Raw genomic sequence first — 27,272 nt, 5'->3', positions numbered from 1 at the left:
TATTGAAAAAGCGTCTTTCCTATTAGGCTCTGTAAGGGCAGAGATTCGTCTGCTTTGCCCACTGCTATATCCCCAGCATTCAGAGCAGCGCCTGGCCCAGATTATTTGTTGAAAGAATTACCTGCCAGGCAAACCAAATGTCAGGACCAACAGCCAACTTCGTAGGGTAGGCAATAAATACAGGGAACATTGCTTCGTGGTTTCCTTGTGAAATGCATTTGTCTATGGAAAAGGATTTATTTGGATGGGTTTATGAACGACTGACATCGTAAGACCACTCTGTAGCCCCCTGGAGTCTGAACCTGACGCTCTTGGAAGCAAACCACCGAGCTGGAAGTTACAGGAACATTTCCCAGGTTTTACAATTTTAAATGGACCCATTATTGCTTACCCTCCCCCCGCAACCAGGATATACAGAAATAACACACGTGACACAATTTATGTAAATATTTTTCAAGGTTTTATTGCAAACCAAAGTTGGTTTATCGCACACAAAAAAAGTTGTGTGGTGGGGGGGGGGAAGAATTGTACATATTATAACCATGTTAATTACAGTACATTAAGATGGTGGTTTACATTACAAATAAGCCTGTAAGTTTAAACATACTAGTGTTATAACCCAATGTACAGACTGTCTTTATACAATACATACAGTTATCAGGAATGCAAAAAAAAAAAAAAAAAAAAAAAAAAAGAGGAACATAAATAATGCCCATTTTACAGGTGACATTTTAAACAATGAAAATACCAGGCTTTGACCGACAACTGGGGCATTGGTCCATAAAAACCCTTTCTAAAAATAGAAATATTTGTAGCAGCAATGCTTTCTTTAAGCATCTGGATACAAGTCATTGCAAGACCATTTTCAATAAATTTTAGTTATTAGCTGTATCTTACAGAAGAAAAAAACGGTCTACACATAAATTTATCTTCCAAATATGGAAGAAACAAACAATGTCCCACATTGTAGTGTCCTGCAAGTGTCACATTGATGCTTATAACGAAATCCACCTGTGATCAAACATACCACATTCATACCACTGTTCACACAGTAAATCCACAAGGGGAGGGGGGAAAAAAAAAAAAAAAGAACTGAAACACTCTGCAACAGGAAAAGCTTTGGAGCTAACACGATCTCATCAGAAAAGGCACATTTCATCAGATTCGACATCACGGCCCAGACAGACCCTCAGAAAACCCTCCTTAGAGCTGCATCGTCCTAATAAGACCACTGCCTCTGTCTACGGCGGCACGCAAACGCTCACTGCAGAGATAGCACCATGTTGGAAGGAAGAATAAAAATGAAAACCTCATGAGCTCACTGAGAGGAGGATGTGCTCTTCGAAAAGCTTCCGGCGAACAGTGTGCAATGAGATTGCCAAGACGTGCAAGCTTCCAGAGATGTGCAAATTCTCTTTTAAGACGTCCTGTCAGCTGGCGGCCCCGCCAGAAGGCTAACTAGAACACTTAACACACACACACACACACACACACACACACACACACACACGAATCCTTCACGACCAACCCTGGGACCGTTCAGAGGAAAGAGTCCACAGGGGGTGCGTAGGAAAAGCCTAGGAAGGCCTCGGCCGCTTCCTTGACGCTGGCTGTGAGCAGGATGCTGTCAGGGGACCTGCCAATGGAGCTGGGGACCGGCTCTTCGGTAAATTCGGGATCAAAGTGCCTCAGGTCACTAGGTCCACTCTGTGGCAGGAAAACAAAACAAAACAAAACAAAACACTCAGCGTCAAGAATTCACGGTGGGTACAGGGCAGGGAAATCCTCATTTGGGCTTTAAATCCCGGAGCTCGACTCTTCAGGGCACACTATGGAAACTCCCGTTAACAGCCATCCGTTTCAAGCACAGAAGCCAAAGGCCACACAAAGTTTAAATAAGGCGGAGGGTGCTCGCTTTTTAGCTTTTGGTACTTGAATTGGGAGCTGTGGTGAGAAGTGATGTTAGCTTGGCTGGGACAAAAATTCCACTTTTCACCTAGGGAAGGTTGTGGTTTGTGAATAAAGGACCGGCCAAGTTGTTCCTTGAGGGCCCTCCCCTCCACCACCACAGCCTCTGACTTAAAGAAATGCCCTTTGGGCCCTCCTATACTTGGCAGAAAGAGACACTCACCACATTTGGGTTAAAAGGGGGAGTAATCTTCTTGTTAATGAGATCGTCCCAGTTAATTAGGGAGAAGAAGACGTGATTCTTAATCTCCATCTGTCGAGAAGAAACAGGAGGTTAAGTTAGACAGGTGGAATTCGAGAAGGGCAGTGAGGTCTAGGGCGCTTCCCAGCCCGCCCAGAACAGGGAGAAGGCACTCACAAAGTCGTCCTGGGCGCCCAGCCTCTTGGTCCTGTCCTTCTGCAGGAGGCCCTCCAGAAGGTGTCTGGCAGAATTGGTAATGTTGGGCTTCAGCTGGAGGGGCTTGTTCAGAATGTTGTCGTACATCTCAGCTGTGTTTCGGCTATAAAAAGGAGGCTGAAAGAACAGGGGCAATCAGCGCTTAATCGGGGGTCTGGTACAGCAGACATTACCAAGAGAGAAATGCAGTGTGGTACGCTAGATTCGACAAGGCCCTTCCCTTAATGGGGTTTTTCTGCCCTGGATTTTTCACTGTCTGTTTCGCAGTCCTCATCAGAGAGGAGACATTAATAAACCACATTTTTCCTCACGCAGGTTAAGTGTGGTCATATCTGGAAAATGCGAGTTTACCAAAAAAAAAAAAAAAAAAAAAAAAAAATTCACTAAGAGCTTGCTCTAAAACACCTATAAAATAACCATTTGGCTTCTCTTATCAGCATCTGATAAGGTTATTCATAAAGGGCAAGACACAATGACCAGATGGGACTTGTGTGCCCAGGTAAGTCTGGGTTTCAAGAGGACTACGTTCTGGGGAGCATTATCAAGCCAGGGCCATAGTCCATGACTCTCAACGTGCTACTCACCAGGCCATACAGCATCTCATATAAGACGGCCCCCAGGCACCACCAGTCCACGGTCCTGTCGTAAGGCTGCTTATGAAGCACCTCAGGTGCAAGATACTGAAACACAAAGCAGGACAACAGTGTTCAGGAGTCCGCGAAACCAGGAATCCCAAGACCAGGCATGCACTTTGAGAGGGCCGAGAGACCCTGGGTCCACCCGCAGGACACATGCCTTTACGTTACTTCCTGGTAAAGAGGCTGACGGGCCAGTTAGCTGTACTGATGTTTAGGAAGCTGTTGGGCACCCAGCAGATTATCCTACTTGGGAACTGAAAACCTTTTAGGCCATGGTTTTTGCAAACAGCTTGTCTTAATGAAAGCAACATGAGGCCTTGGGATTTCCCATGCTGCATCAAACAGCAAATGTGTTTTACTTGCACTGAACGGGACTGAGAAATCTCTGAGAATGATCTACTCTTCTGGTAGTTTAAGTATTATTGCACTTGCCTCCCCCTGGAAGGAGGGGCACAGACCAGTCCCCAAATCAAGAGCGCTCTTACCTCGGGCGTGCCACAGAAGGTGGATGTTGTGCCATTGTGTTCGATGTTCTCCTTGCAGAGCCCAAAGTCAGTAAGGACAATGTGTCCCTGTGAATCCAGCAAAATATTCTCTGGTTTTAAGTCTCTGCAAGGAAAAAAAAAAAAAGTAGTTGTGTAAGTTAATTTCACTTCATAAGAAATCCTCTGGGAAAATAATAGCTTGGGGTATTAGAAGCATTTTCAATTCACTGAGGGTGTACAGTGAATACAAAAAGGGAGTCCTTGTTCTGCTAATCTATTCTGGATTAGGCACAATCCTAGCTGGCCGGTTCCCTCGTGGCACGGAGTCAAGGCGGCTCACATGCTGGGGTATCCGGTTTTAGGTGACCAAGCTGTACGTAAATACAAATTATTTTAAGGCTCCGTCAAAGGCTAGGGCTATGTCTTCTTTGTACCCAGGAAGGTAACCTTGAGGGCTCTGCAGCTCACCTATAAACGATGTTCAGAGAGTGCAGGTAACCCAAGGCACTGGCTATTTCAGCAGCGTAGAAACGAGCCCGTGGTTCCAGGAAGCAACGTTCCCTCTGAAGATGGTAAAACAACTGCAGGAGACGGGACAAGGTCAGCTGGGTTGCCAAGGCTTGGTAACAATGCATTTCATTAGACTTGACATATATAGCTAAAGAGAACAATTGCAGGAAGCGGCCCTAAATAGTCTCTTAACTATATGAAACTCTCAGGTTAAAGGAAATGCTAATTCTGGTAACTTTTCCCCCCTAAATGTCATTTAAAACCTCTCCTCTCAAACTGGAAACAAGAATGCGATGCACAGACACCCAAAGGTTAGTTCCCGTTCCCGTCGCTCACCTCTCCACCATTAATATAGTCGAGGACAAAGTACAATTTGTCAGCGGTCTGGAAAGAGAAGTGAAGGCCCACCAGGAAAGGGTGTTTTACATTCTTCAGTAGAACATTCCGTTCCGACATAATATGCTTTTCCTAGAAAAAGGACAATTAGGATTTAGTGGCAAATTTCAACGTGGTACCAAAATTCTAAGGCAAAACCACCCAGTGAATGTCTATCTCCAACTGCAATCCATCACATTTCATACCTCCTTCTTTTTCAGAATCGCTTTCTTCTGTAAAACTTTGACTGCATAGAATGCTTCTTCTGCTTTGTGTCTTGCTAGAAGAACCTGAAATTTCAATTCAAAAAGTCATTTTGCTGCCCGCATCCACTGAGAATGTCAGACGAATGCATGAAAGACTATCAAAAATGAGGTCTTCAGATCTGAAATTACCTTTCCAAAACTGCCTTTGCCAATCACTTTCAAGAAGTGAAAGTCAGATGGTTTAGCATGAGGATTGGACGACGGGCCAAGGTTGATTTGCTGAGAGGGACTTGGCTGGAAAAGAAAACGTTTTCTTTTAATAGCCTTGCCTCAAAGGAAGACAACAATCACCATACATCCTAAACACAATCAAAACTACTTTTCATCCGTACACAGTAATATTTCATATGGGAGTGTGCAAATGGTACACAGTAATGTTGTAACCAGATAAAAATTTTATGCAACATGCCTTTTAAAATACTGCACTGACTCAATACTTAGGTGCTTATGTCACTTGTTATGCCATTAACTGAGGCATCCCTGCCTTGAGACTAATTTCTAGAAAATGCTATTTTAATCCATCACGGTAGGAATACTAACTGACTCATTTACAAGATGCCTCCACAGAAGCATCACAAATAGAGAATACTTACTGGAGGAGAAGGGTTGGCATTCATAAGCTCAGGCTCCTGAGGTTGGGAGATTTTCAAAATGGACTGAACTTCAGGGCTGCAGAGAAAGGAACAACTTGAGAACCTCCTAGACTCGTCGCAAGGGGGCACACCGACACCAGTAGTTAAGGTTCCGGCTCGACTTTCCCGGACAGGTCCGAGTGTTTAAACTTAAAACCACCCAAATAAATGACTCAGTTAAAGAAAATAATAGCCAAAGAAAATAATAAGCCCACTTCAAATACAGCGATGAGGGCTGTTTTTCATGGAAACGGGGTGAATTAGGCAAACAGGAAAATTTTCACCTTGCAGCTCTCTCTTCCAGGCCAAATCAGCAAATTAGTTTTAATATTTAAAATGTTCTAAACTGGATTTGGAGAGAGAAAAGGGATCCCACCCTCGGGGAAGTCTTCGGCTTCCTGATCGACACCCCGACGAGAGTGTGTCTTCACTGCTGATAAACAAGCTAGGCTACTTATTTTTTATTTCCCCCAGTCCTCCCCCAAACTTACTGTTTGCATGCGTAGGAGTTATTGGCAATCTTCTGAATAAAGTCGTTCAGGCCCATCCTCCTCTGTTTCATGAAAGCTGTGAATTAAAGGAGAAATAAATAAACGTCTAGATGGCTTCGCAACGGCCGACGCCACACACACTGATTTATTTGATGCGTGACCTTAAAAAAGTTTCCACTTCGCACATCCTAGAAGTCCCGTATAATTCCTACACTCACCGATGAGAATTGCTACCATTCCCCTCATTCTGGAGTAAGTGAGGGTGCCCCTAGCAGCCTCGGTTTTCACCGTCATCTCCGCAGAGAGAGCACAGCGAGACGTTACAGAGGAGACACCAGCTCAGCCAACACTGGGCGCGCGCGGCGCCGCCGACTTTATAAGCCCCGAGCCGCCGCGGGGCGGGGCTCACGCCACAATGAGGAAGCGGCGCCGCCCGGCCCCGCCCTAGCCCCGCCCCCGGCCCCGCCCCCGGCGGCCGCGCGGCCCACCCGACCGCCGTGTGGCTGGCGGTGGCGAGCGGTTCGGTCCCGGGCGGGAGGGCAAGCCCTCCCGGCGGGGGCGGGGGGCGCGGGGACTGCCCGGGAGGCCCGGCCGCCGGGCTGTTATCTGCCTCTTTCAGCGACCCCGCGGGACAGAGGGAAACCGCAGGCGGAGGGGGCGGGGGCAGGGAGAGCCCGGGGTAATTTTCCACCCTTCTCATTTATTCCACCCGGCTGGGAAATCAGAGTCGCGGCACTGGGGCGCTTTCCGCCCGGCGCGCGGCGAGCCGGTGGCTCTGTGCCCGCTCTGGTTTGTCACACCCTCACTGGCGATCCCCTCCGGGTCCCGAAGCCGGCCGTTCCCCCCCCCCCCCACCCCCGCCGGCAGCCTAGCAGCCCCCGGCCGGCGGCCGCGCACAACCCGCCCGAGGTGTCTCTGTGCCGAGGGCGGCCCCGCGCGCCCTGATCTGCGGGGTCGCCGTGGGGCCGGGGCGCCCGGCGCGTCCCCCGCTCCCGCCGCCCTCTCGGCCGGCCTCGGTCCCTCCACCCTGAGGACGAGCACCCACCCCCGGCCCCTCTCGCCCGAGCCGAGCGACTAGCGGCGGAGCGGGACGGTCCCCGCGTGGCGGCCGCGGCGCTTACCCAGGCCGGTCAGCAGGAAGGACTCGCTGCGTTTCTGCGCCTCGGCCCTCTTTTTGTGGCGGGGCCGAAGCAGGGACTCGAGACGGGCCCTGGCCAGCGCGCCCTGCATCTCCCCCATGGGCAGCGGCGGCCGGCGCGCAGCGGGCGAGGGCGACAGGAGAACACTGACGTTTCCTTGAAGGAGCCGCCGTGACTCAGGCTGGGCAAGATTTCCTGCCCCGAGACCCAAAACAAACAAATGGCCCTTGTGCACGGCCGAGCCGCTTCCGAAAACGCCTTTTTTGTGCTTTTGGCCAAAGCCAAGCAAGGCTGCAAAATCCCAGAACTTGGAAGCGGAGGAAGGAAGGAAAGAAAGAGGGAAGGGGGAGGGAGAGGTCAGGAATGTGTAGGGGAGGGGGCGGAAATAAAGTTCGTCTCTGCACTAAAGGGAAAAAAAAAAGTACAATCTGCATTTCACTTTTTTTCCTCCTCTAATCTTTGAGAACATTCTGTCCGTTCCGCATGTAATTTTTCTTGCATCTTTAATCTCCGCCACGCCATGAACACGTGAGGTAGTGGCACGTTAGGGGAGCGGTGGCTCCGCGCAAGGCGCCGACCTGGCGTGACCCCGGGCATCGGCGACTCCCGGATTCCCTGTCCCGCTCTCCCACCTGAAAACTCCGCTAGGTCGCATTACATCGTCTTAAACACCCTTAGTCTGTCCTCGTCTTCCCTACCCCTCCTCCGGTTTATTTCAGCGCTGACCCGGGAGTCTTCTTACAGTTTAACCACCTTGCTCTTTCTCTCGAGTCCCAGGTAAACGGGGACTCGTGGACGCGTGAAAGATTAGCCGGGTGTCCGCTCTCCAGAGAGCAGTGGAGAGAGGGGAAGGCCCTGCAGAGCAGCGGCGCGGTGCCTTCCAGTAACCCCGCCGCTGGGAGATGCCTGGGCGCTGCTGCAGCCCGACCGCCGGCGCGGGGACGCGGGCCAGCGCTGGCGGGGAAGCCGAGAGCACAGCGACTGGGCCGGGAGCGGGAGGCGGCTGCAGGGAACTAAGGTTTGTAGGGCCGGGTACCTGGCACTTGCTGGTGCTGGCCGCGGCTGCCCTGCCGTGACCCCTCACTGCCAAGGGCCCTGCCATTTTTGAGTTACATACTGGGTCTGACACACTCCGAAATACCAGCTGTCAAACCAAGAATAGCCTGTGAAGCGGTTTTTTTTCTTTCGTCCCGGGCAGGGATTTGTTTTGCAGGCACAAGCACCTCATTTGCCCTAATATGACCTGTAGCCTCAGCTGCTGCTTGGTTTGCTCAGTGGCAACAGCCCCAAACTGGGAAGGGAACACACATTCTCTCTGCCAGAGACTGGCTGGGAAATTTTGCCTGGGACCCACTCTTTAAAACACTTCTCAATGCCTGAGATGCCTGAAATTGATGCTCCAATCTAAAGCAAGGTTTAGGAAACTCCAATTCACGGTTTAAGTGGCCCATTACTGCTTCCTTTTCCATGGATCCTTCATAGAATATGACTTTGTTACTGCCAGTGCCCCCCGCGTCGGGTTCCACTCCAACTAGCCTGCTCCCACACCATTCCGTCCCCCTTGAAGACAGCAAATTTGGCACAGATTGTCCGGAAACACCGACCTGTACCAAGATTTCTGCGTGTTTGTTCTTAAAGCACGGAGTTGAGTAAACTTTTATCAGAGACCCTCCCCTGCGACTCCAACCCCACGCCTTCTGTAGGCCAAGTAATCTCAGATCCTCTAAAGCGTCTTCGTTTTCTCCATTCCCTCCAAATTATAGCAATAAAATCACACCAACCTTTCAAAGGGGATTTTATAGCTTCCTCTTTCATTCTTCAGGTTGCCTAGGATGTGAACGTTGGGGATTACTTTCTGGAGGCTGAAGGTAGAGCTCAGTTATGGTTGGAATAGTCTCCCTGCTTTGTGCCTGATAAGGCTGGAAGCTGAGATGATAGGGAGCAGGAGTCAGAGGCAGCTGTCCTGCTCTGTTATGCACCCCACTTTATATAAAGGCAATTTACATACAGGAAGGGAGCAAGCTGCAAAGTTCAACACTGGGCCGTTTATTCTCTCCATTGCAACATCACTCAGAAAATTACAGTCATCAGCGTCCTGAGTTTATTACACCCCCAGCAAGACACACAAGAAATGTAACTGGACTGATGATCATCACAAATCAGTCCAGAAAAAAAAAAAAAAGATTCAAAACACATGCACGGGGATCATTTTTTTTTTTTTTTTTCAAAGAAGCTCTGCCACATGCATTCCAAGAAGAACGTGGAATTCAAGTTAGAGGGCTCTAAGTGGAAGAGAGAAGAGGCACAACCATATGATTTGTGGTTGGAACAGAAAAAGGACGTCTGATGTTCTCCTTCCTCCCCCTACCCTAATGTTCGGCGCTTGGAGACGGACGGTCTGCTAAACTTATCATTTAACGTAGAGAATCAAGTTGTTGAGACTGGCTTTTCTTCCAACCGGATACCTGAAGGGTGGAGCAGGCGCCCCCAGTTCTGTCCCAGCAACCTACGAAGACTTCCGAACAGGAAGGTGACACACAGCGGCGGGTGGATGGGGTATGCGGTGGGGGGGAGGGGGGGGGAGGTAGACGAGGGAACGGTGCGTGACGCGCGCCTGTTAACTATGCACTGGCTTTAGGGTTGCCCTGTGGTCGCTATTCAAACGCTTCGTCTGTTCTTCCTTCCCGTCGCCAGCCTCTTTCTTTGGTCCCGGTAGTCTTCCTACCGGGAGGAATCCGGCCCTTTTCCTCTTACTCCCTGGTGGCGAAGTGGCCAGAGTTGAGTCACCAAATTCAGCTTGTAAATGCAACCCAGAGGGCGATCGCGTTCTCTGCGAGAACCGCTCTGGAGTGCATGATTTCCCCCCACTTCTCCTGAGGTTTAATCAGTTCCAGAGAGTTTCTCTGTAACACCTTGTGCAGTCACAGAAAATATAGAAGGCTTGATAGGAGATAGGCTAATTACCTTCCCACTCCCCCAAGCCAGTAATCTCATTTACGCCTCATAGTGGGGAAACTGCAATCAAAACACTCAAATGGAAATGATTCACCCAGATGTAAAGTTTGCACTGAAACAAATCATTTTCCAGTGCATGTGTATTTTCATGCTTCAGAAAAATCATTTTAGTTCTACTTTAATTTTCCTTCGTGAGGGGCTGTAAATACTAAAACCTGAAGGCTTTGCTAAGATATGACCCTTTTTATTTAATTTGAGGGTTCAGGAAGGAAATTCCTGATATTTCTCTACATAGTGAAGTAAATATTTTGAAAATATTTTTACAAGGACCTAGTTATAGCCCCTCCTGGGCTGCTTCTTAAATGTCTCCGCTAGATGTACAGTCTTTTCATTCCTTAGATACAATACCTTCCACGATAATAGGGCAATACAATTGTTTTGCATTGTCCAAAGTGCCAAATATTCTAGAACAATCTTGTGCACAGTTTAGGTTCCCATACGTATTGATTTATTCATTGATCCTCATAGAATCCTTTTCCTGGAGCATCACCAATGTAATTACACGGAAACACCCAAAACCATAATTATTACTCCAGAGAGCAACTAAGTCAATCAGTTTCTGCTAAAGATCATCACCGAGCGCATGCCTTTTGTTTTTTCTTTACAGTATTCATCAAACAGAAAATGATAAAAAATGAGTTTATTCATAATGGCTATTATAGGTAAGTAATTAGTAGTGGTTAAATGTCTATAGATCACAGGTTCTACAGTGATTATTATGTTCTGTATTCATAATTGTCAAAAGTGAAATGCATAAAGAAGATGAGAATGTGATCGAATAGATGACTAAGAGAAGAACACAGTACTTAGAATAATAGTGTTTAGTGTTGTTAAAACCCACCAAACTACATCCTTTATTTATGCAGGGCTTTGTTCTTTTCCAAGACAGCGGTTTTGTTTGTTTGTTTTTTTTAATTTTTTTTAACGTTTATTTATTTTTGAGACAGAGAGAGAACATGAACGGGGGAAGGTCAGAGAGAGAGGGAGACACAGAATGTGAAACAGGCTCCAGGCTCTGAGCCGTCAGCACAGAGCCCGACGCGGGGCTCGAACTCATGCACCGCGAGATCATGACCTGAGCCGAAGTCGGACGCTTAACAGACTGAGCCACCCAGGCGCCCCAAGACAGCGGTTTTGAATAAACAAGACTACACACTCTAAGAACCTTGAAATAGGGTTTCGCTAACTAATATACACGTAGCTGTCTAGTAGGGAGGCTTTAGGTTGTTTTCTCTAACGGCACTTTTAAGTTATTAAGGATTAAGCAATTTTGGTTGCTTTCCTTCGGAGTTGAGCCGGAGATAGGCAAACTTGTGAAGTATCAAAACTTGCGTTTGGAACCAAATGTATCTCCTTCCTGTAACCCTTCTCTCTCTCACTGGAGTGAACTGCTGGGCCTCTCCACTTCCCACACACAGCACTGGCACACGCTGTGGTCCTGAAAACCCTGGAATATTGCCTTCTGCCCTCCTTCCCCCTAATGCCAACTGCCTCAAAGCCCTGCTCTCAGCTAATCGCCCGCAGGAGGTATTGACCTGATTCTCCTTCTCCAGCTCCCTGGCTTTCGCCCTCCTTCCCTCCCTGCCTCCCTTGCTCCCTTCTTCCCCCAACCTTCCATTTGTACATGCAAGCATTTAATAAGGATTTATTAAGTAAGTATAAATGTTAAGATCAAGGGACACACATACGAGTAATCCAGTTATCTGATGCATAGAAGCTGTCATTTTCAGTGGGGAGCATACGTGTGAATGATGAGGCACCAGGAGGAGTGTTACCCCATGATAAGTGTTAAAACAGAGGTTGGGACAGTCTACCACAGGAGAGCGGAGAGAGGACTGTTCTACCGGGGAGCAGCAGCACCCATGTGCATGTCGAGGGAAGTCGCCACAAAGAAATCATGTTTGGGCTGATCCTGGGAGATTCAGCTGGGAACAAGAGAGGAAAGTCATGCTAGGCAGAAGAAATAGCACGAGTGACTAACTCTCAGGTGCTATTTAGCACCTCTGGAACGCTGTGGAAATATGGTCCATATTCAGACCTTACACACAAGCACAGTGTAGACAGCTGCTGTTGCTGCTGCAGTGGAAAAATAGCACTTTCAAGGGAGATAAAGATTCCAGAGGCACAAATCTGTCTCTCCCTTTCTCTGCCTCCCCCTCTCCAACCCTGATATACACGGAATTAATAATGTCTTAAAAATGCATTCATTTAAAGGACTGCCAAGCATTAGCCTGCATAGGTATCTTTGTGTCTAGCATAGCTCTAGATATAGCTGGAGCTCCTTGGTCCTGATCAACAGATTCTTCTAGAACTCTGCTTCAGACACCGCTAGACGCAGGAGGTACAGTGATGAACATGAGCTCACATGGGGAGGGCCGGGTGGGAAGTTCCCTACGAAGGTAGATTGAGCCAGACTGAGAAGGGATTCAAAGCCACAAGGAAAATTATTCCACCAAGACTTTTAGAGAGACATATTCCGATGTGTTTTGGAAAGTTCATTCAAACCAACACATGATTCATAACTCAACTCTTAATCCTTCAAAGGATACTTGCTTTTTTTTAAGTACCCCTAGCTCATTAAAAATGAACAAATTTGCACGCACAAACATGTAAGGGAGCATTGGAGACTGGAATGGGAGATTTATGTAGTTGGAAGATGTATGAACAATTAGACAAGCATAGGTGTAATCTAACACGGGGATTGGCAATCTTTCAGAGACAGTAAATGACTCCAATGTTCTAGACCCATCTGCCTAACAATAAAGTTGGTGGGAGGATGGGGGGCATGGTTTTGTAGTGAATTTTTTACTTCAGTCAGGAGACAAATCAAAGAAAGGAAGCCGGTGGTCGCTCTTGACACGGTAGGAATGACAATCTAGCCAAAGGGTCTATGACAGGCTGAAAACTCACCGTATCCCCATCTTTGGGATGCTGTAAATGTCTGCTATAGTATGATCGAATGAGCAATAAATAAAAATAAAAAATAACTATTGGGGCGCAGGCTGCCTGGGTGGCTCAGTTGGCAAGCTTCTGACGCCAGGATTTGGCTCAGGTCATGATGTCATGGTTTGTGAGTTAGAGTCCCATAGTGGGCTCCATGCTGACAGTGTGGAACCTGCCTGGGATTCTCTCTTTCCCTCTGTCTCTGCCCTTCCCCCGCCCACTGTCTGTCTCTCTCTCTCAAAAATAAATAAATAAACTTAAAAAAAATTAAAAAAAAAAAAAAAGAACAACTATCAGAGCACCTGGGTAACTCAGGTTACCTTGGTTGTCTGGCTCTTGATCTCAGCTCAGATCACGATCTCACGGTTCGTGAGATCAAGTCCCGCATTGGACTCTGTGCTGACAGCATGGAAACTACTTGGAATTCCCTCTCACCCTCTCTCTCTACCCCTCCCCCACTCGCTCTCATTCTCTCTCTCTCTTTCTCAAAATAAATAAACATTAAAAAAATAATTTTCAACCAGAGAATTAAGAAATGATAAATGTAATGATAAAATGCCAGATATTGAGGCAAGGAAAGCCAGAGAGCTTTGACCTTCAGACCTCCTTCCTTGGCTCTATCCATGGGGAGTCCACACCTGCACTTACTCTCCCTCTCAAATCTCACAGCCCAGCCTGGCATTCAGGCAGCACAGGGCTTGAAATTTCCTTGCAGGCTGAATCCTTCTTGGGGCACACATATTAAGGTTGTGACCTACATGAAGACCGGATAATGGGCAATCTTTCACCCCCCTCCTCTATAAATGCCAAGAACAAATAAGGAGACTGGATTTCTGGCAGACATCTTTTGCCAAACTTCAGTGAAACCTGAAAGCTTCAATTTGCTCAGTATGAATGTCTCCCCAAATCTCTCCCAGTTCTGACCCTATAATTAATCTAGGAAGAGGGGCGCCTGGGTGGCGCAGTCGGTTAAGCGTCCGACTTCAGCCAGGTCACGATCTCGCGGTCCGTGAGTTCGAGCCCCGCGTCAGGCTCTGGGCTGATGGCTCGGAGCCTGGAGCCTGTTTCCGATTCTGTGTCTCCCTCTCTCTCTGCCCCTCCCCCGTTCATGCTCTGTCTCTCTCTGTCCCAAAAATAAATAAAAAACGTTGAAAAAAAAATTAAAAAAAAAAAAATCTAGGAAGAAACAACAGAAACTCCCCCCATCAGGGATTGTTTCCAGTGAAACTTGCCTACAAATTGCAGTGACAAAATAACATTAATGTAACAGTAACCAACATGGGAAAACCAGGAGCAGGATGGTTGGCAGAAGGTTGATTGGCATAATTTTAATGTAAAGCAGTTTAGTGAGCTTCTTTTTCTTTTAACTTTTTTTTTAATGTTTATTTTTGAGAGAGAGAGAGAGAGAGAGAGAATCCAAAGCAGGATCCCAGCTCAGAGCCCCACGCAGGGCTCGAACCGTGAGGTCATGATCTCAGCCCAGGTAGGACACTTAACAGACTGAGCCACCCAGGCGCCCCAAGTGAACTTCCTTTTGATTTCAACTCTGAATGTAAGCTGCATAAACATTTATGTCACCTTCCTCAACAGGCTCTGAAGTGTCAGTAACATGCTGAAGGTGGGGCTCCCTGTGGTCCACGTTAATCCACTACAGCTGAGGCTCATTACCTGTGACGCCTTAGACAAGGTATTCTCTTAACCTTGAAAATCTGTATAATGGGGATACTAAAACTTGAATAAATTGCAAAAAAAAATAACTGAAATAGAGAATTTAGTAAGTTGGAATCTCACATGGAAAATAGGACACATCTGTGTTCCTTACCCCTACCGTACACATGTCACAACTAGAAACAGAACATATCATACAACTCAAATGGCTCCCACAAATCACGACAACTATGGTCATGTACTGTGCTTAAAGCACATGAAGAATACGAGCCACTTAATCTGCTGGGCCAAGGACAGGCCCATGCGATGGCAATTCCACCAAGGGCCTGAAAAGATGATCCATTTAGTTCTTCAGACTTCTCCCTCCTCTCTTGGTCTCCCCATGGACAATGCTCCAGAATGGGTTGGATCAAGGAACTAGATGCCCTGATAACCGAATAAACACTTGTTTATCAAACAAAGGCTAAAGTTTAAATCGAAAGAGCAGAGAGTAAGCCAAAAGCTAACCTAGAGGAGTTTTTAGTTGCTCAGGGTGGATGGAAAACAATAGAATGTATGTTTGGGCCTATTGAGAGGGTGGCGTCATTGAAAGCAGGTCCTACAAGGCTAGTCAACACAGAAGATGCTTTCCCTGGGTCGTTCCACCTGTCCTCAGGGAAAGAAGAGAAAACTCCAAAGGCCTGTGTGTGGCCTATTATGTTTAGTCCTTCAGACCTCTATGGGGCACTGCTTTTGTGCCAGGCAGTGTGCTGAGTCCTGGATCTAACAAAGATATCCAAGGTGGACAGCATTGCCACACTCAAGGAGGGCATGGTCCACATTTCTTTAGCTGAATTGAATAGCTTCCCAAAAGCAAAGATAAGCTTACAGATATTTCTACTTTTTCTAAGACCCAGCTATGCCATTAAGAGACAGCCTTGGGCAGGTGTAACCATTTAGAATACCCACTTTTTCGAGTGAGGGATGAGCTGGAAGCCCTCTTGTAGCTGTAATATTGTGCGGTGCTGTGATATCTGGGAAAAGATAAATCTGAAAGGAACTTCTGGATGCCCAGAACCACCTCCTATAATAGCGCCCGGCTACTCCTTTGGAGCCCTTCCCTTCTGCCCCTCATGGTAGCCTTTAGTCAAGGATTTTGTGGCTTAGTTATTTACATCTCAAGTGTCTCTCTGGACTGTTGAGTGCTTTGAAGATTAGACCACATGAGTGAGATTGATGTTTCTTGCCTACCTAACATTCTTTAATCAGGCCCTTCTCCAGCTCCCTCTTCCCACTCTCTTTCGTTCTCCAGGCTGACGCCATCTTGGCTCTGTTCCTTTTACAAAGCCAGTCTTGTGTCTGCCTTTGGGACTTTGTCTATGCCACGCTCTCCACCTGGGATGATTTCCTCCTGGTGCTCACATGGCTGGATCCTTCTTGCCATTCGGATCTTAGAGTAAACATCATTTACACAATGGACCTAAACCACCCAGCTGGCCATCCTTTGCCACTCACCCTATTTCAATGATCTGCATATTAGTTTTATTATCTGACATTTTTCTTGGGTTCATTATCTCTTTGCACTAGAAAGTAGCCTCTGTAAGACAGGGATGATATTTGTTTTATTCTTCATAGTATCCCTGATGCCTGGAAGAGTGTGTGGCCTAAAGGAAGTGCTTAATAAATGAAACGACTTAATAATATACCCCTTATATATTGCTGGGTACATAATTGTTTCTCAATAAATTGTGGTTTTCCTCCCTTCATCTCATAATCAAGGGTACGTTTTCTTAGCAATCCCTTTACACCTCACTATAAAAAGCAAGACAAAATCAAACCAAACAAAAAAGAAAACCCTTGAATTTAGGTATTTTATTATATATTACATATTATGCTACTCAATTCCTTCAGAAAACCAAAGCACTAAATTTTATAAATGATGTACAAGGAAGATTTTGAAATCAAGGCTGTTCTTTTAGTCCAAGGAGGTCATTAAACAATCATAGTGAATAACCATTTTTCAAGAAAACTGAAGTAGATACTCTTTTTTACAGACCACATTCAATGGACACTTTGTCAAGTGCAGAGACTCTTACCATTGGGAGGGGGGCCATCTAAGGCTTTCATCTGTCCATCTTGGGAAAATGCCAGTGTTGCTTCTTATTCCAAGGACCACAGATAATCTTCCAATGAGTCAGAAAAATGTATCCTCTCTTCTCTCTCCTTTTAAACTTGCTCCCTAAATTCTCCTTTGTCCCCTAATTTTTTGCCATCTATTAAAATAGAATTTTAAAATGAGAATCCATTAGGCCCCATGATTCTTTGCTTCTGCTTTTGGGTGAAGGCCCTCTGGCCTATTCCTTTCATGAACCTCCCGGGTTTTGCAGGTGCGGACTGATCATACTCATGAGACGTTGGCCGTTAACTAAGGAGAACTCCCCTTTGTTCAGAGGTTAAAGAAATGGCAAGCTAACTTTCCCAGAGTAGCACAGCTCAGACACAGAGAGAGCCCAGTGCTCTCCAGGTCTCTTCCCAGCATTCTGTGATTGTCCTACAGAATCTGTAAAAGTAGATGTATCGTCAGTAGATGTTGGTAGCAAGATGTCAACCTGTATTTGTAGATACGTAGGAATAAAGGGAGGGAACACTCTCTTCATTAATGACACCATATGAATTGGTTTATAGGAAAGAATGCTGTCATAGCATCTTCGACTTCTATCATTCAACCGACTTTCCCCAAGAGCTTCAGAACCTCTCATCCAGCCTGAGGACACACAGGATAACCTGGTCCCTCATGGAGGGCTTTGTATCTTGTAATCACAAAGGTCTTTCATAACCTTCATATTGCCAGAAAGCCTGAATGAACATTTATTACAAAACACTTCTACTTTCTTTTCTTTTATTTTTTTTTAATGTGTATTTATTTTGAGAAAGAGAGAGAGTGTGTGTGTACATGAGCAGGAGAGGGGCAGAGAGAGAGGGAAAGGGAATCCCAAGCAGGCTCCACGCTCAGTGCAGAGCCCGACACAGGGCTCCGTCTCAAGACCACGAGATCATGACCTGAGCTGAAGTCAGGAGTCAGACACTTAACCTACTGAGCCCCCAGGTGCCCCTACTTTATTTTCTTTTAAAATATCCTTCTCGGGGGCTCCTGGGTGGCTCAGTCGGTTGAGCGTCTGACTTCGGCTCAGGTCATGATCTCACAGTCTATGAGTTCGAGCCCTGCATCGGGTTCTGTGCTGATGGCTCGGAGTCTGGAGCCTGCTTCTGATTCTGTGTCTCCCTCTCTCTCTGCCCCTTCCCTGCTCATGCTCTGTCTCTCTCTGTCTCAAAAATAAATAAAAACATTAAGAAAAAAAAATTTAAATATCCTTCTCTACGCAACGGTAAGGCCTCGATGAAGGTGCCTAGCATGTAGTTCTGCAGCCACGGCAGAATGACCGTTGGGTTGTCAGAGTGGCGAGGCACATGCACAAGTACCAAGTTGGTAAGTAATTATATTTTCGTATCTCTGTGTATGCATATTTACATATATGTGTCTACGTGTGTGTGTGTGTATATACAGAGAGAGAAAGAAAGAGAGAGAGAGGAGAGGGAGAGAGTTTATTTTTAAAAAACTGGCTCCTGTGACTGTGGAGGCTGTGAAGTTCAAAATCTATAGGGTGGGGGGCAGGCTGCAGACCCAGGAGAGAACTAATGTTGCGACTAAAGTCTGAAGGCCATCTGCCGGTAGAATTCCTTCTTGCTCAAGGGAGGTCAGTTTTTTTGTTCTGTTAAAACCTTCAACTGTTCACCTGTTTGGTTAAAGCTCACCCATACCATGGAGGACAATCTGCCTCACTCAATGTGATTTAAATGTTAATCTCATACAATAAATACTGTCTTGAAACATCTGAGATAATGTTTCACCAAGTATCTAAGCACTGTGGTCCAGCTAAGCTGATACATAAAATTAACTATCATAAGTCCACCTCTTGTGAATTTGGCAGCCACGTGCATCTTATTAATTTGTGTTTAATCTCCATATAAAGACAATAATAAGGTCAATGCTGCGACCTAACACGATGCAACTATCCTGCATAGAGCTGAAAACCTACTAACTTTTCCCCCAGAAGATGTAAAGTCTTTGTGGGATGTTTATTCTTCTTCGTATCCTATAATGTAAATACTATGAATGTAAAGTTCACAATTATTAACTACCGTGGGTATACAGTCACCACATCTTATGTTACAGGACAAGGAGACAAGAGAGGGAAGAAAACGAAGAGATTGATACACACGTACAGAAACACAAGCATATTCATAACAAATAAAGAAGGAATACTCATGGCAGTCATAGTCCTTGTTTCTGTAACTGGTCGCGTAGTCACGGCTGGTATTTATAACTATTTTATGCCACTACCTATTTGTTTTCAGTAAGCACCTCAACTGGTCACGGTGCTTTACCTAATAGGGTGACGCAAACCTTTCTCCCCAACAGGGGAGTAGTGGTCCTGTCTGGGCCATTAGTTGTCCTGTCTGGATTGGGTTGTTGTCGTTTTCCACTGACTTTAATCACAAGGCCCGGTCATACTAAGAGACTCCCTGAGGGATCGCCTATATTCTAGACAGACTCTTCCTTACCTCCACTGTGGAGTAGCAGTCGAATTTCTCCTTGGTCGTCAGGACCAGTCATCCCAGCCAGCATAGTCCCTCCCTTCTTTGCCTGTTGATTTTGGGGCACAAAGAGCCCAAGGAAGCTGAATGGCAGTCTTAACTTCCAGTTCAATGAAATCGTTGTTGTGTCTTCCAGTGGAAGCATTCTTCCCTTTGGAACCAAGGTTTTAGGCCAGCAAGGCATCAAGTTGGGAAGACAGGACGCAAAAATGTTGCTTGTAGGTCACTAGGGCAAACAGGGAGTGGCACCACCACCAATTCTACTCCTTGATTTCGGAACCTGTGAATCCCAGCTATGGGAGAAGCAGCACCATATACTGGATGCTGATTCAGAGCATATATAGTCTCCTGGAAAACCTTGCCCCAGCCCTGCAAAGTATTGCCATCTAGCTGGCACTGTAACTGCATCTTCAAAAGGCCATTCTACTATTCTGTCAAGCTAGTTGCCTCAGGTTATTAGGGAATACGGTTAAGACCAGTCAATTCCCTGAACATGGGGCCCAGTGGCATACTTCGTTTGCTATAAAGCTAGTTCCTTGATCAGAAGCAGTGCTGCATGGAATACCCTGATGGTGGATGAGGCATTCTGTGAGTCCACAGATGATTGTGTGGGGAGAAGCATTGCATACAGGAAGGGCAAATCGGTATCCAGAGTAACAAGAGTCTGCCCGTTCCATGATGGGGGGGTTGGATGTAATCTACCTGCCAGATGGTTGGCTGATCACCCTGGGGAATGGTGTGACATCAGAGTTTCCGGATTGGTCTCTGCTACTAACAGACTATGCACTTAGCCATGGCTGTGGTTAGGTTGGCCTTGGTGAATGGAAGTCCGTGTTGCTGAGCCCATGTATAACCTCCATTTTTGCCACCATGGCTATTCAGTTCACTAGCCCTTTGACGACAGGGTGACTGGGAAAGAGGCTGACTGATATCCACAAAATGAGTCATATTATCCACTTGATTATTAAAATCCTCCTCTCCTGAGATCACCCTTTGGAAATTACTCACATGGCACGCAAATATCTTCACATTTTTTGACTATGCAGGGAAGTTTATCCATATTACTCTTCCCCAGACTTTCTTGTCACCCATTTTTAAATCATGTTCCTTCTGCTTACAATTGCTTGACCATCCTGCCAAATCATTAGCTGCCCTCCCATGAGTGGGCATAGAGTCCCATGTCTGTCCAGTTCTCCTTCCAAGCAAAATGAGCAACCAGGTGAATTGCTCTTAACTTCTGCCCACTGAGAGGATTTCCTTCACCACTATCCTTCAGCAATGTCCCAGAAAGGGACGATAGCATTGCAGCTATCGACTTCCATGACTGTGCTTATACGTGCCAGTATCTCAGTGGTGTCATTCATAACACAAGGGTATCACACACAAGCGTCATCTCACACAGAAATATGAAAATGCACTAACCCACTGACTTGGTTCTAAGCATTTGGATTGGTATTTCCTGAGGATTCAACATCATTTGCTGCTTTCTTAGTGCTTAGCAGACTTGAGTATATTTCACTATTTTTAAAACATTCCTGGCTAGCTTTGATATTTGGATTTTGTTGCTTTTCTTGTATGCCCACTCTCCTTTTAGCTAATAATTTACAATATTTGTAAATTATCCGTAACCGTGTGAAAATTGGGCACTGCCTCAATTTACCAGGCAAAATTCAAAGAAATATTAGTGATGCCCTAACTATATTACTACTTGACCATCCGTGTAATATATTGGAGTAAATGTATGGAAGGCATTGTTTGGGCACTGGATAATTTTTTGTAGAAAATTCAGAGGGTCACCTACAGCACATTTTATGTTTTATTCAGTAGGACCACAACTTGGCAATTCGAATACTCCATGTGCCAGGGTGGCACCTTAGTTCTTCTGATGCCTAAAAAAGCCCCCAGAAAATGTGACTGCTTGATATCTGTTACTTTTGGGAGGTGTCCATTGTGATTCCATAATCGGCTACTCCTAGAATTTCAGGAGATGTAGCAGGAACTTCATTTTCCATACAGCTTATTCTGAAGTTTTGAAGCTCTTCCCCAGCCCCTGAAGACCCCCAAGAGGCTCATGGTCTCATCCCTGCTAGTAATGACCCCTCAGCTAAGCAGGGATTTTAGGAATCTGTGCACATGTTTACGCTTTTCTAGTATTTTGAGACGCCAAAAAAGCAGGATTATTTGGTACTCTTGTCTTTCCTTACTTCCTAACATATGCATCGCACATTAAACGTTCAGTCAATTTTGGACATATTTAATGAATAAATCTCTCTGCTGGGCCCACCATAAATTTTCCAGCGTATCTCTTCGTCAGCTTTAAAACCCTAAGATAAACATTAAAAGCCACGATCCTTTGCTCAGGTGACACATTATAGTGGGAGATGTTTATTCTAGACTAGTTAGTGGGAGGAAATTTATTTTTGTTTTTTATTGTTATATCCTGGATCAGAACAATGTTTAGCTGTCACAGCCAAATTTTCTAACAGCATATGGTCTTACTGTCAGACACTTTTGATAGTACTATCTGTTTTTGAGTTGTGATTACCGAATCTTTTTAACAAATAAGATTGGTTGTCCCCAAAAAACTATTTGATGGTTTGGCTAAGAGTTTCAGATGCATTAACTACTTCTGGTGTGTGTGTGTGTGTGTGTGTGTGTGTGTGTGTCTGTCTGACGACAGCAACCTTGTTTCCTAATCACCCCTTCACAACAGATATAAATAAAATTTAACAACAAAAATGAAAATAGGCTTTGTATAAAACCACAGGAAAATCGCAGACAAGAAATTAAACAGATGTGAGCAAAAGGTAGGAATCATGAATAATGCCTCACTTTCTAAGCTAAGTAAATACGGTCACTTGAAAAAGTTGCTATGTTTTTTGCTTATAAAACTCTTATGTTTAAAATTCTGCTAGAGTTGATCCTCATTTAAATCAAATGCTATTCCAGAGAGACAAGACTATTACTGTCTGTATCTACAATGGTTCTATTTCACAATTTGTAAGATATTGCTTAAAAATCTAGAACACAAGCATAGATCATCATGATAGACCTGTTTGCAATTCATTCTCCAAATCATGTTGTTTATGTATCTTTTTATATGTCAACAAGATCTAGTTTGGCACGTGCTGTTTAATAAACCTTGAATTTACCTTTTAAGAGCAAAAGCATTTCCCCCTCTTTACTGCTTTGTAAATACTGTAACTTTACATCTACAGGCTGCTCTCAGAAGCCTCACTGATGGCCCACTGCCTTCTGGTTTTTCCTTTGACAATGGGAACAAATAGCCAAAGGGCAGAAAGGAGCCCAATGTCTGTTTTTGTCTAAGCCCCACTTACCACTCTCCTCTGCCTCCTTCTTATTTCTTCCCACTTCCTGTTTACTTTTCTTAGGATTTTCATTTTCTTTAGGATTATCGGTTTCTTTAAAGTTAACGGGAACCTTGTAAGGTCCTTCAGAACTGCCATTTTTTCCCGTATCTTTCCTTCAAACAGTTTTAGAGGATTAGAATTAATATTACACACAATATATCGTGTATTTATACGTTATATGTGACATACATTGTCTATTACATTAATACTATTAAAATATTAAATTTTTAATAGTTTGAGAATATTTGAAAGCACATTTCCATAAAGATATCAGAGAACAAAGACAGTAGACCTAGCTAGATTACTTCCGGGAAAACAGTGAAAGTATCTCACAGAAATGAACATGTTCCTCCCTGTAACTTCTACTGTGCATCTATTACAATAGCTAACATCGAATGATTATACTAAGTAGTAGGCACTATGCTTCAGTATTTTTTTTAATGCAATTTCTCAGTTAATCCTCATAATAATCATGAAAACCTTACTTATATGTGGTTAAGATCTGAGGCTTAAAGAGGTAAACATTAGTTGTGTGAGGCAACACAGCTAGAAGTAGCAAAACCAGGCTTTTCCGACGCCAAAAATTCTGCTTTTAACCAGTGAAATGATCTGCCTCTCCATCTGTTCCAAATGAGTCCTTCACATATCCGTAGGCAGCTGTACTTAGTCTAACGTGGCTTTACACGATTTTGTTCAGTCTACCTGTGTCTGTCCAGTTTATCTACTTGAACTTTCAAGGGGACACTGTTGCCCCTTTCCCTAGAAGCCAGCAGAGTGCTGGACAGGAAGGGATATAATATAGCTCCTTCGTTGAAAACAAACCCTGCATTTACCTTACTTTCTCCCTTTTGCCAGCTCCCCCTGCCCCGTGGCAAGGCTACATCTCATCCTTGACTTTCTGCTCTCTCCTCAAACATTTGCGTCCACATTCAAGCGACTTTCATTGCAAAGCTCCCCTCTTACCTCCGTGAAGCTATAGCAAGAGAACTGGAGGAATTTCCAGGTCACTTCCGTATTTTAGTATCGATGACTCAATATCTCGTTTTGGGGCAAAGCACTTCACTTCTTCAAGTAGCCTCTGGGTTAACACCCATTTTGCCAATCCCACGGGGCAATTGGTAAAAGGTGAAAGATTTATGGGATCTGAAGAGAAACCAGAGCATTCGCACAGGGCAACTGGAAAGATCAGCTGAGGGGAGGTGTGGGAGGACAATTTGAAAACTCAAGTTTTCAAACTCAATACCTACAAGAACAGTGCAGCTGAACTCTTAATATTAAATTGTCCTCTCGGAGCCAAAATTGTAATCAGTGGAAGAGGTGATGGCCACGTATTTCTGAGGAGGCATTGGTGGGCTCCCAGAGCTACACTGCTCATCAAAGTCCATGCCAAGGTCCCTAGCCCACAAGGAGCCATTTTTTTCCTTTCTAAATCCATTTCCATTTGCTTTTCGCTGTCCACTTGCATCGTTGTCGAATGAGTTTCTGTTAGAGTTGATTCACTTCCATTACCTCTCATTTTACAAACGAGCTTGCCGAAGTCTCCCGTCTTGAGTTCCAATTCTAGTCTCATTTCTGAGCATCCCACGTATAAAACCTTCTCCATATCTTCATGCTCCTCCTACCCCCATGCATCCACCCTTTATGCCCAATACCTCCCTCTCTATCCTGCACTTGTCCCTTTCCGTGGACCATTTCATCCCCGAGGTAGCCTGTTTTCATTTATTAGTCACTGACCTATTCTCTTTATAACGTACAATTTGAAAATTGAAAAATTATTTTTCTTAAAATATTTTTATAAACTATATAAACTATAAACTATATTTATATATATTTATATATAATTTATAAATATATTTATATATATTTATAAATATTTTATAAACTATATAAACTATATTTATATTTGGCTAAACAAAATGCTTCTGTTATTAAGACAACCATCCCCAACCCCCTTTTCATTTATTTTTGCTGTGCCGGACATATAACCTCCCGAAATAATTGTCTCATGTATTACGTATGATGTATTATGGGACACTCTTCTTGGGGGAAAAAAAAAAGCCGTCAGAGGCAGAATATCTCAGCATGTTGAAAATGATAGAATACACAAGGACATTTTAACATCAGCTGCAGCCAAAATCCACTACATTTAAAAAATCTGCTGTTAGGGGCACCCAGGTGGCTCAGTTGGTTAAGTGTCCAACTTCAGCTCAGGTCATGATCTCACGGTTTGTGAGTTCAAGCCCCACATCGGGCTCTGTGCTGATAGCTCAGAGCCTGGAGCCTGCTTCGGATTCTGTGTCTCCCTCTCTCTCTCTGCCTGTCCCCCACTTGTGCTCTGTCTCTCAAAAATAAATAAATGTAAAAAAATCTGCTGTTAGATTAGTCTGATGCAAACTAATAAAATATTCATCAAAGTGTAAGAAAAATAACTTTGCCAGAATTATGAAGTTGAATTTAATCTACTTTCCTTTCATTTTTTTCAGTGAGAAAATTTTCTGGTTGAATTTTAGCCATAATAAAATGCCCTTCAATGCTAGGAAAATCAAAGATTTTAGACATGACATGAATGATCTGGATAAAATGGGCACAAGGAAACACTGTGTGAAAACATTTAAAAAGAGCCCTGGGAATCAGAAAAATCAGCTACTGTGAAATACTGTCAGTTTAGCCTTGGGTAAAACAGCAGAAATAACAAGTAATTTGGGTCATAACAAAGAGGAAGAGAACATTTTGAGTTCAACAAGGGCAGACACAGATTTTGTTCCAACTGCAAAGCTTCAGAAAGCTAACCTCTTAACTTACACCTTCCGAGGCAAAGAGACGGGGAGCTTCTCCGCGCTGAGCTAACCTGAGCCTTGCAGTCACATATTCACACACTTGGTAACAGGAAATTCAGAAGGATCGGATTTGATAAACTTTAGCCGTCAAACCTAAACGCTAGATGAGCATGACTCTATCTTTATTTATTTTTTTAAAACATTTATTTATTTTTGAGAGACAGAGCGAGACAGAGTATGAGCAGGGGCGGGGCAGAGAGAGGGGGAGAACAGAATTCGAAACAGGCTCCAGGCTCTGAGCTGTCAGCACAGAGCCCAATGGGGGCTTGAACTCACAAACCGCGAGATCATGACCGGAGTCGGAGTCAGACGTTTAAGCCACTGAGCCACCCAGGTGCCCCTAGCATGACTCTATCTTTGAACAGAGGAGTTTTGAAATGATATTTTGCTACTCACTGGAATAAATAACCCGTCCTTGAACTAGGAACCCTCTAAACCATTGTAAAAGGTTAAAGTCGGGTATAAACGAAGTGTCTTTTGCTTCACAGATCCTCATGGAAGGTGATATTTTATCTAAATGACTAGGCCATGTCCAAGGTTCTCCCCAGCTTGAGGATTTTATGTCCAGCCATATGTCTATTTTCAGGAAGCTTATCAGTCTTATGTCTGGGGAGCCAGATAGCAGTCAACAGTGAATAATGAGCTTCGGGGTTCAGGGAGAAAAAAAAAAAACAAGCTTCAGGTCCAGTAAAGTAGGAGATAGTAACAGCAGTGACAAAATAAAATGTATTCTTCTTTCGACCCATGGTTTTGTAAACCTTAAATAGAGCAGGGGCCTCTGTGTTCAGGTTTCTATAAATGACACATTTCTGTCTACAAGTAAGAAGAGCTAACATAAATTGGCCATGAGCTATATGTCGGACATCGTTTTGACGACTTTGACCTGCATTATTTCCTTTAACCCTCCCCAAACTCTGTGGTCCGCATAAATATTCCATTTTTTGCAGGCGAAAGAAAAGGAAGTACAGAAGGGTGAAAATGTTGGTCCAGGTCACACGGGTAATAAGCCTTGAAGGTGGTGGCCAACTCAGGAGCCCACAGCACTGACCACAGCGGGGGTAAACCGCGCGCGCACGTGTGTGTGTGTGTGTGTGTGTGTGTGTGTGTGTGTGTGTGTAGGGGGAGGGGCGTTCCTGCTGCTGCTCTACGCATGCTCACTGGCAAGCATGGCCAAATGGCTTGCTGGTCGGCTCTGATGTGAGTGAGTCCAGTGGGCTGGAAGAGATGTGCTTTAGAAACCGAGGATGATTGTGGCTCCCGGATCTATGACGGAGGGGAATTAATACCCAGTTTGATGTTGAAACAAGTTTGAGTTAGCGAAACAGGGGCAGTCAAGAGCGCGTCGAGCGCAGAGTCCTTACGACTGTGTCCCTCCCTGGTCCTTCCAAAGCCTTAGTTCCACTGCTGCTGCCTTTGGTGGCATTACGTGAAGTCTGGGATTCCTCACTCTGGTAAGATGACCTTTATTACTGGGACAGCTACCGTTTTGTAGTTCCGACCTGAATAAATGAGGTGAGTCCACTTAAAAGATTTTCACGTATCCATAGATTTTTACTAAATGGTTTATCTTTAATCGCAAGAGGCAAAGTCTACACCCAGTTGACTTGTGTCAGATGGCGAGTTTCTGTGTAAGCAGATCACGTCGAACTTGTATCACATTTTTCTTTTTTGTTAGATAATGCCATACTTTGAGGGATGAAACAACTGTTTTCTAGATAGAAACATGAGAGTATTTTGCTTTTTAAGAAAAAAAATCTAGAAATTAGGTTTCTTCGCTTTTTAAAATCTACATAATGAAGTCCTCCCTCTCTTTATATTAAATCACTGATCTAATTTTGCATATTCTCTGGAAGACTGAAATAGTTCTGCAGTCCATATGTTTTTAAACTATGAATCATTTTG

At 44.8% G+C, this 27,272-nt stretch overlaps 1 protein-coding gene and 1 long non-coding RNA gene across 5 annotated transcripts in view; one reads left to right on the top strand and one right to left on the bottom strand.

Moving 5' to 3' along the window:
• Positions 1 to 437: 437 nt before the first annotated feature.
• Positions 438 to 27,272, bottom strand: part of SGK1 (serum/glucocorticoid regulated kinase 1) — a 112,720-nt gene continuing 85,885 nt past the window's right edge. The window contains exons 1-12 of one of the 4 annotated variants that reach the window (XM_019420515.2): positions 8,683 to 8,842; positions 5,763 to 5,838; positions 5,233 to 5,308; positions 4,769 to 4,873; positions 4,580 to 4,663; positions 4,335 to 4,466; positions 3,957 to 4,069; positions 3,489 to 3,612; positions 2,950 to 3,045; positions 2,327 to 2,482; positions 2,132 to 2,221; positions 438 to 1,707 (exon numbers count right to left, since the gene is read on the bottom strand). In XM_019420515.2, coding sequence (XP_019276060.1) covers positions 1,540 to 1,707; positions 2,132 to 2,221; positions 2,327 to 2,482; positions 2,950 to 3,045; positions 3,489 to 3,612; positions 3,957 to 4,069; positions 4,335 to 4,466; positions 4,580 to 4,663; positions 4,769 to 4,873; positions 5,233 to 5,308; positions 5,763 to 5,838; positions 8,683 to 8,716 — 1,254 coding nt within the window. In that variant the 5' untranslated portion in view covers positions 8,717 to 8,842 and the 3' untranslated portion in view covers positions 438 to 1,539. Of the gene's footprint in view, positions 1,708 to 2,131; positions 2,222 to 2,326; positions 2,483 to 2,949; positions 3,046 to 3,488; positions 3,613 to 3,956; positions 4,070 to 4,334; positions 4,467 to 4,579; positions 4,664 to 4,768; positions 4,874 to 5,232; positions 5,309 to 5,762; positions 5,839 to 5,980; positions 6,125 to 6,883; positions 7,129 to 8,682; positions 8,843 to 27,272 lie in introns of those variants that run through there. The other 3 variants (XM_019420513.2, XM_019420514.2, XM_019420512.2) reach the window with 3 other exon arrangements.
• LOC109249903 (uncharacterized) lies at positions 8,977 to 17,371 on the top strand. The gene is made up of 4 exons (XR_008422889.1): positions 8,977 to 9,431; positions 10,524 to 10,578; positions 14,450 to 14,546; positions 17,192 to 17,371. It is a non-coding gene; the product is annotated as an uncharacterized LOC109249903 (long non-coding RNA).

Source organism: Panthera pardus, unplaced genomic scaffold (assembly GCF_024362965.1).
Source record: "Panthera pardus isolate Hobbes unplaced genomic scaffold, ASM2436296v1 HiC_scaffold_17, whole genome shotgun sequence".
NCBI classification, from domain to species: domain Eukaryota; kingdom Metazoa; phylum Chordata; class Mammalia; order Carnivora; family Felidae; genus Panthera; species Panthera pardus.
The sequence above is the reverse complement of the archived record's forward strand: the minus strand, read 5'-3'. Positions and strand labels throughout refer to the sequence as shown.